Below are 9,464 nucleotides of genomic sequence, written 5' to 3'. Positions count from 1 at the left end.
CATAACGTTTTCTCTTAACGGAATATATTTGATTATTAAAATTTTTACTTGGCAGAATATCAAGATGTTCATAACAAGACTAGTATCTGTTTGTAATTCGACCAAAATTTTCATAGCTTTTCCTGCACAGAATTGTGGCACCATTCTATGGTGGCAATAATGATATTTAGCATCTTTTTAAGTTTCAGCAAAATTCATGGGGTAAACCTAATTTTATCATCTGGCGTATAACTTTATATAGAATTTTGTAGCTAGCACACATAAAATTACGAATATTCGAGTGATATAGATTGAAATTTAGACGATCGTGGTGTAAAGTAAGGTTAGTGCTAAACTTAGCATTACTAGCAATCTAAGCATTCAAGACTATTCAATCTGTCCGCTTACCGCCAAAATTTCCCACGAAAACAAGAGAGGAAATCCGAGTTTCAACTTTTATCTTTCTTCCTTTATCCGATTTGAACTGTCAAAATGTGGAACAGCGGAGGTGGTGGTGAGTATATTTCAGAATCTGTAATAAAAATGTATGGCATTTCCTTGTTGATCATATGAAGTATGGTAGCTGACAGGATAAGACTTGCAGACTCTAACGCTAACCTTTTTTTGCTTATTTTTTTTTTTTTTTTTTTAAAGGCCAAGTACTACCCTATGCTATACCTAGCTACTAATACTACGTTTTAGAATTTGATGGACATTGACAGAAGAATTCAACTCGATACTTGACGTGAAAATTCGGCAAAGTTTTGCTGTAGCCTAGCTAATATATCTTCATCACTCCCACGTTTACCTACTAGTATTAGGCTAGGCAAGCCTTTGGGCATGTTAAAACATGGAGACTACCTAGGCTAATCGCTACCAGGCTAGGCCTACGGTAAATACCTATACTACTAGCTCGGTAACATGAAGTCATAGATTTTACAATTATTTTCCTATTAAGCATATAGTATGGATAAGGAGGTACCTAACTTCCTATTTATGTAAAATTAGTATTCCTACTACTACTAGTTACTGGGTAGGGCCTAGCCCCTACTAGGCTAGTTACTAGTAGGTATGGAATAGGCTACCCTAATTCAGACAATCGGTCAGAATAGACAGTGGTGTAAGGCCTGGGCTAGACCTAGCCAGTAGGTATATTTACAGTACCATTTAGCTAGGTATCAGAATAGCCCAATCTCCAGAGGCACTACTAGGTAAAACCCCAGTTTTCCACTGGGGTCCATGATAAGCTCATAACTGTTCCAACGGGAGTAGCCCACATTTTAGGATTCCTGGCTAAGAATGAATCGCCGGCAAAACTCTGGCCTTGTTCTTTCAGTATTAAAAAATCTAAGTGATACCTTAGGGTCAGATGATGAAGAAAGAGTACACTGTCCAGTAAGAGCTCTAAAATTCTACTTACACGGAACTGAGAAGATCAGAGGATCCTCCGAGCTGTAGCTAAGGACACGTTCTTAGCCTTCAAGCACAATCTCTCATTATCTTCCATCATGCAAGCCACCTTTTGGAGGTGCAAATCAGTGTTTGTGTTGTTTTACCAAAAAGAGTAGGCTAGAGACTACGTTTAGTGACTGCAGTACCTTAGGCCTTTTGGCAGTAGCAGCTGTAGTATTAGAGGTTGTCGAGCTTTAAGGGAGTCTGGGGGTACTGTGTACCTGGGTACCCTTCAGTCATAGTTTTTAATGGATAGGTAATGGTGTTTTTTAAAATCAGTTTGGTTTAGGTATTGTTTTGTTTTCTGTTTATATTGGTGATGATACTGCACCCTGGGCAGGGGCAAAATGTTATGCTCTATTAGTGTCCGGAGTACTTCCTTCGCTTAAAGCTCCCACTCTCGTAGTAGGCGACCCTTGGCTATATTGCCACGCTTCTACAAATTAAGATGAGAACTAACCAGAGGCAGTATCTTCCTGCAGCAGCTCTCTTACAGGTAAGGAGCAAGCATTTTTACCAATCCTGGCAAATTTTCTATACTCAAAGTTATTACATTACTTAATATTTTGGGAATAGAATATTTCCTTGCATCCCACCTCCTGTCAATGGGGGAATCAGGTATTTAATTACTGGGTAAGTTACATATACAAAAATGACATTTTTATAATAAAATAACTTTTTCTATATAGGTACTACTTGCCCAGTAATCGAAGATTAGAGGCCCGCCCGCCTCCCCTCGCAGGAGATAGGGCATTAAACAAACTTTCAGGTCTTTGTTAAGTTGTTCCTCTCTTCCCAATTGTGGGCGGGGCTATTCGTACACCAAAAAAAAAAAAATCACTACTGTGAATTTCAAATCTTAGCTGTTGTTTAGTTAGAAACTAGCTATTTAATTACAGGGTAAATATGTTCAAAAAGTTACTTTATTATAAAAATGTCATATTTCATATTTTACAAATTTCATGTTTATGGTTTCAAAATGTCAGTTTTATTATAAAAATGTCATATTTTTTATTTTACAAATTTTATGTTTATGGCTTTAAAATGTCTGTTTTTTTTTTCAGAAGTTGTTTAATTAACAATATAAGTTGCTATACAGAGTAGGTATGTATGCAGGGTCTGTTATAGTTGGGAGATGAAGTGACCAATTTTTTTTCTGTAGCCTTTTTTTATATATTTTGTTTTCCAGGTTTTGATGGCGGGTTTATGAGCACCCAGCAAGATTTTGCCTCCCCTGCTGGTCAGTCTGAGAAGAAGGTGAGAGAAAAATGCTGTACTTAAATGTGTTATGTTTAGTTTTTGTCTAACCTTCTGTATAGCCACAGTTAAGGAGATCACAGCCAAGGATTTGGGGTCATGCTGCATTCACTGTTAGTCACATGCATTTTTAGTTACCTAGAATGTTTTGCTGCCTATGTATTTCATCAAGTAGATAATGATGGTTTGGAAATGCTGCTTTTTATCATTTTTAATGTCATGTGACTTCATCGTGTAGATACATCATGTACATTCTCATTTGCAAGGAATCATTCATTTGATTTGCATTTGTTTTCACAAGGACATAAATCTTTGTCCAATTTACAGATATTCCTTCAATTAAACCTAGTCTAGTTATTGAAGCTTGGTAGGTAGTTAACTGATGGAAGGCAAGTGAGGGGTTGAGGATATTACTCACTCGCTCAACTGTTGGCAATAACTTTTTCCTGGACTGCACTGCTCTACATGCTAGATTGTGAATATGGTTGTTGTTGACAAAGCGGATGTTTTTCTTATTTTACTATATACTTTTTCATTACTAACTTTTTGCTCATGTAACTTACCAAGTAGTATAACCTGTAGCTAAAAGCTTTCTACCATGGCAGTCAAAATATTAAAAATTTTAACTGCCATGGTAGGAAGCTTTCAGCTACAGGTAATTACTTGGTAAGTATGTGTAAAGTCTAATTTTAGCATAAAAATGTCTTTTTCGTGTTATATTGGCATAGATTATAAATGGCTGTGTGTCTCTTGTGTATGACAGGTAGAACAGCATTGGTTTTTGGGGCAGTCTGCAGTGTGGGTTAACAGTGTTGTTTACAAATATCTGGGGATGTTCTGAGTAGTATTTCAACACAACACTGGTTGCCAAGAAGACAAGAGGCAAGAGGTCTTTTAAAGAATAACATATACAAACTAGAGTGTTTGAGTAATCCTTGAGCATACTGAAATTGTCACCCATCTTATCCTTGTAAAAAAGGAAGAGGAAAATCCTATATGTTTTCCAAGGTGTGACAATTTTTCCAGTATATCATTGATTAATCTGGTGGAAAATGGAAACTCCTGACTTAGTTATAACAACATGGGGTGGGGTAGTTGTAGTAGTGACAGGATATCATGGTCCTCTTGTGTATTGAATGAAAGTAATACTGTATTTTTTAAATTGTCATTCAAAAAATCAAGGTCAAAGTCAGCTGAAGAATGACAGTATGATATTAACAGTAGCAAAGTAACTCCATGCAAGAATGGAGAATTATAAGTGTGAAATATAAACTGTATACTATTATGGTGGAAAGTAGCTTTAAATGATACTAACACTATGATTAATTTGATATAGAAAATATTTTAAGTTTTCCATGACTATTTTGAGTAAAAAAGAATCTACTACCCATTGTTTATAAACTAGTAGTCTTATGGTAAAGATTAAAATATGTAATGTATTGCTAGCTAATCCAAATTACCTATTACTATTGACCTATTTTTAAAATTTTATATGTTCAATTAAGATTATAACCTTAACTTCTTAATAATAGTTACATATTTGTGCTTAATTTTCAGGCAAGGAGATCCCAAAATTTGATTCCTGTCACATTAAAAGCAGTCATGGATTCTACAGATGACACTTTAAGAGTTAGTAACACTGAGGTGAGTCTGTGTACAGTACAGTTAGTACATCTTTGGAAGACAAAAACAAAAATTTGTCGTTGCTGTCAGACACGTAGACTATAAAGGTTGTAACCAGCTAGTAAACAGAAATGAATTAACATTCCTTGAGAGATTAAAGAGATTAATTGGTTTTGAAGGTATGTTAACACAATGTTAGTAAATGTCTTCTGAAGCAAATAAAAATAAATGCTTTTGTTGCAGAAGAATCTCTGAACCAACAATTTTGTACTCAAAGTAATGAGAAGGAATTCATTCTATTCTTCATGTAATCAGTAAAATACATACACTATTAGAAAGCACATAATGTATTCAAAATACATACACATATATCTGAGAAACGTTCTTTCTCAGACAAAATATGGCTAAAACCTGATTGGCTGACTGGTTGCCATGGATATCTGTTAACCAGTGACTGCCCTCTACTTCTGTTCAATTTATAGACATGTTGTGACGTCACTAAATTTGAATGTTATCAAGACCATGATTATTTGACTGCTGATGACAAAATTTACTCAATAATTTGCTTTATATAATTATTTCTTGAAAACAGGAATTAACAATAATTTTTACTTTAATATAGAAAACAAGAATTAATCATTTTGACTTTTAATATAGAAAACAAGAATTAATCATTTTGACTTTAATATAGTGGTATGAAAAACTGCACACACTGTTGTATTGATCAGATGTACAGCTGCGAACTGATGATGACATAGTAGCAATAAAGAACAACCCTCCCCAATATCAATTTGTTGAAATGTATTTTAGTCTTAATTATCATTAGAATTCATAAGTTGAATTGTAATTCAACTTGTGAATTTTAATGATAAGACTGTAAAATGCATTTCATCATATCGATCTTGGGAGAACGCTGTTCTGTATTGTCACTATGTCGTCATCAGTTTGCAGTTGTACATTTGATCATTATGACATGCTGTGTGAAATTATGTATTGTTAAACTCTTGCTCTCAAGAAAAAATAATCATATAAAGCAAATTATTTAGTAATTTTTGTCATCTGCTGTCAAATAATCACGATCATGGTAACATTCAAATACATATAAATATTTTTGCATTTTACCTAAAGTTTTTGTTGAAAATGATGTGTCAGAATTATCCCACTATTTTATTATTGATGATGCTAATTATCTCAAATTCATTTAACAGTACGTATATTAATTATTAATATAATAAACTATAATGAAAAACATGAAAAGGGGGGGGGGGGGGGATACGTTTGCTGCAGTAGTGACACTGGATTTATGCTACTGACCCAACAGTTTCGAAATCCAAAAAATTCCAAAAACTGAAACCCATCTGGCCCCAAGGATTTCAGAAAAAGGATTGCGTACTTGTAGTACTACCTAAATCATTTACTGCAAATTCACTTCGGGCCCTAGCAACATCTAACTTAGGATATAACTTTGTTGGCGAATAATTAATTAGTAATATGTGTTTAATTACCATCCCGAGAAGAGCCTTTATTTGGCTCAGAGGTCTGGATGAACTAATCCTTTATGATAGTAATAATAATATTTAATGTGCATCCAAAGCGACAGACTTTTCCTAATATTGGTCTGTGGGTGCTGTCAAGCCAGTAAAACACATTTTTACTGCTTTAAAAGTGGGACAGCATTGTGAACCAGGATAAAAGCATGCAATTTAATGGAAGAATTTCAGCATGGACTTGTGTTCCTGAATCAGCCCACCACTATCACTGATGATGTTGATGTGGAACTGCTGAGTAATCCTGGTTTAGATTTATGGTTATTAGGCCCACAGGGTGCAGGAGCTCACGCAGGGGGTTAGTGCTTCTGGTGCACTAACAGTTTTTGGCCTTTCAGCTTTAAATTTTCTGAGTTTTTCTTTCATTTACAGGGCTAGACATTTTATTTTACCATTTTGCTAATACAGTTCCTGGTCAAGAACTGTTCTCTTACTTGTATACTTGGTTTTATAATTATATTATATTAGCAGCTTCAGAAGTGTCCTGATTGCATGTATGTAGTAAGAAAGATTGAGCAGTCATGAAAACTGTTTTTATTATTATTTTGCTCGTTTTGTAAGAGTATATGTACTTTGATGTGTTTAATTACTCAGTGAATGTAAAATTTTTGTAATTCTTTTATATTATATTTTCTGTTTTCATCTTTGCTGCACATAACTACATTCTTGGTACTAAGGATGCTTAATCTAATTTTCCAATTGTTTTACAAATTGACGCTTTCTATAGCTTTTGTTATTTTCTCTTAAGGTCTTTGTGATTTTTCATATTTAATTTTTTATAGGTTCATATGCTGAGTGTTGTTGGCTTGATTAAGGCAGTGGATGTTACAAGTACAAAAATAACATATAAAGTAGATGACACAACTGCTGTAATGGATGCTGTACAGTGGGTTGAAAGTGATCAAGTAAGTACTGTACATTTTAATAAATAATAAGATATCTGGATGTTATTTTAGATCTGAAAATTAAGTACATAAAACTGCTCAGTTAAAAAAAAAAAAAAAAAAAAGGTCATGAATGCTAAACATTGTGGTCACAGGGGTCTTCAACTTTCGAAATTGATTTGCTGATCATTCTGAATGGCCATGCATCAAGAATGAAAATTTTACATTAGATTCAGAAGATAATTGAGTCATGTTTTTATATTGTTATATATATATAATATAAGAAAAGAGAGGGGAAAAGTAGTAAATAAGATTAAAATAATTCGGTAGGAATATATGTATAAGGTAAACAGAAATAATGGGAGTTGACTTTGCAAGTTAACATGATATCCAGAGCGAGATTATATATATATTTGTTATTTTTCAGGACACAAAAGATTCTTTCTCAAAACCTTTAATAGAAATGACCTACTGCCAGATCTTTGGGTCTGTTCGTACACAAGCGGGGAATAAATACATAATGATCTTTCGTATCATGCATATAGAAGACCCCAATCTCATAACTACACACATGCTGGAAGTCATTCATTCATATTTAAAACTTCAGCAGATTGAAAAGTTGGTAAGCCCTTAGAATTTTATTGATTATTATTATAAGTAATTTATTTCAATCATTTCTGCATTAATAATGAAAGAAAAGTTTTCTAGTTACTGAAATATGTCCCTGAGTGAAAGTCATATTTGTAATATGACAATCTTAATTAAGATTGTCACATTACAGATTGTGAAAATGCAAGATGATTCTCTCATAAAGGTTACTTGACATGATAATCAGTGATAGAAGGAAACTTTTCGTTTGTTCAAAGTATATTAACTATATATTTTTTATTTTATAACTTTTTCGAAATCAGCAGATTTATTTGGGAGAGTATGGTTTGATTTTTAAATGTATTGGGAAAGGGTAAAGCAGGGTGTTCAGTGAATTTATATGATAGTTAGTGCGGACTCTAAACTACTATTATTCTTTCAGCAAGCAGGTGGAATGGCAAGTAACTCAGCGGGCAATACAGGGATGATGGACAACTCTCTGGTTGGCACTACTGGTTTAGGTGGCGGTATGAATACTGGGATGGGCAGTGGTGGATTCAGTGGCATGCATGGCTTGAACACATCTCAGAATATGGTGTTCCAGGTCCTCCGACAGTGTACTGATGAGTCTGGAGTTGAGAGAGAATTTATCTTCCAACAGCTTTCTGGAAAACTTAGCAAGACACAGATCAAGTATGTTATATTGAGTTTTATACGTTGTTTTCTCAAGTTATGCAAGTTATTATTATAAAGTATTATATATAAACTAAGATTACTTGAGTAACATATCTAGCCTCATTTTGACTTAGAGTATTTGCTCATAAGTGTGGGGTGCAAATTGAAGCAAGAGGTATCTAAGAGAGTTGGAAATCTAGGTGGGAAATGGCCAAAGGGAACAAATGGAAAAGAATTATTATTAATTATTTAGAAGATAACCCTATTCATAAGGAACAAGCTCACAGGGGCCATTGACATGAAATTGAAGCTTCCAAAGAAGTAACAGAAGGTAATGAATGGGAAATACAGAAAGAAGAGATCGGTTATTAAAACAAAGATAAGTTAACAAATTAATAAATATATATAAAAATGTAAGTAGATTATTGAATTACAAGGAGAATTGTATAAGGATAGTATTGTATTCCATCTTTGCTTGAACATCTGAAGTTTCATTTACACAACTTCCTCAGGGAGACTGTTCCGCAGCCCAAAGGTGTGAGGAATAAAAGACCTCTGGAACTCTAAGCAGGATAAGGGGATCAAGAATCAGTCATGAATCTGAAAGATCTCTGTTGAAATACAACTTATGAAAAAGTGACAAATGAGGCCATCTGTTGATGGTCCAGGTCATTTACTTGCTAATACTGTATTAGGAAACAAAACCTACCCCACAAACTACTCTTATCTAAAAAGAATTTTTGGCAGAAGCAGACATCCACGTCTGAGAATAGTATTTTAGTAAAGGAAGGACAAATGGTGTAAAACAGGTTGCATTGATTTTATCATTGTTATTAACATAAGAGGCCTTATGTATGATGCCTAACTTTTGAACAGCATTTGCTGACACATTCATCAGATGTTTCTCAAAAGTAAGATGCGAGTCAAAAGTTACACCAAGAATAGTTAAAGCTACAGTTTGTTCATACTTACCTGGCAGATATATATATAGCTGTATTTTCTGAAGTCCGACAGAATTTTAAAAACTTCCGACACACGCAGTGGTCGGCCAGGTGGTTAGTACCCATTCCCGCCGCTGGGAGGCGGGTATCAGGAACCATTCCCATTTTCTATTCATAATTTTTCTGTCGCCGGTGCTGGAAACACCTGTTTCCAGTACCTCCGTCTTAGATTTTGGAAACTTCATTGCCGCTAAGTATCCTAATTGTCTTTTAATTTATTTACTTGGATTTGTGGCTAGACATACGCTATCTTAAATTGATTTGAATTTGATTCATTTTGCATAAGATATCTGAATCTAGTTAGGCTAGTTTCAGAGGGTGTTGTCTGCAAAGATAGGGTGTGGCTACCGAAAGCTTCGGTAGATCCGCACTTGGTATGCACGAGGGGTATGAGTCTTGCTTCTTTGTCGAGATTTGTCATGTAAGGAGTGTGAGACTTTGTCTAATTCCGTAAGGAA

At 34.4% G+C, this 9,464-nt stretch overlaps 1 protein-coding gene across 1 annotated transcript; it reads left to right on the top strand.

The window, feature by feature from the left end:
* Nucleotides 1–338: 338 nt before the first annotated feature.
* On the top strand, nucleotides 339–8,096 carry LOC135224635 (replication protein A 32 kDa subunit-like). The gene is made up of 6 exons (XM_064263844.1): nucleotides 339–493; nucleotides 2,621–2,688; nucleotides 4,246–4,332; nucleotides 6,641–6,763; nucleotides 7,170–7,364; nucleotides 7,773–8,096. Exons 1-6 carry the CDS (start codon nucleotides 472–474, stop codon nucleotides 8,079–8,081), a joined length of 804 nt encoding a protein of 267 aa, XP_064119914.1. The 5' UTR covers nucleotides 339–471; the 3' UTR covers nucleotides 8,082–8,096.
* Nucleotides 8,097–9,464: the final 1,368 nt, after the last annotated feature.

This window comes from Macrobrachium nipponense, chromosome 12 (genome assembly GCF_015104395.2).
Source record: "Macrobrachium nipponense isolate FS-2020 chromosome 12, ASM1510439v2, whole genome shotgun sequence".
In the NCBI taxonomy this organism is placed as follows: domain Eukaryota; kingdom Metazoa; phylum Arthropoda; class Malacostraca; order Decapoda; family Palaemonidae; genus Macrobrachium; species Macrobrachium nipponense.
This window is presented reverse-complemented; position numbering and strand designations above follow the sequence as displayed.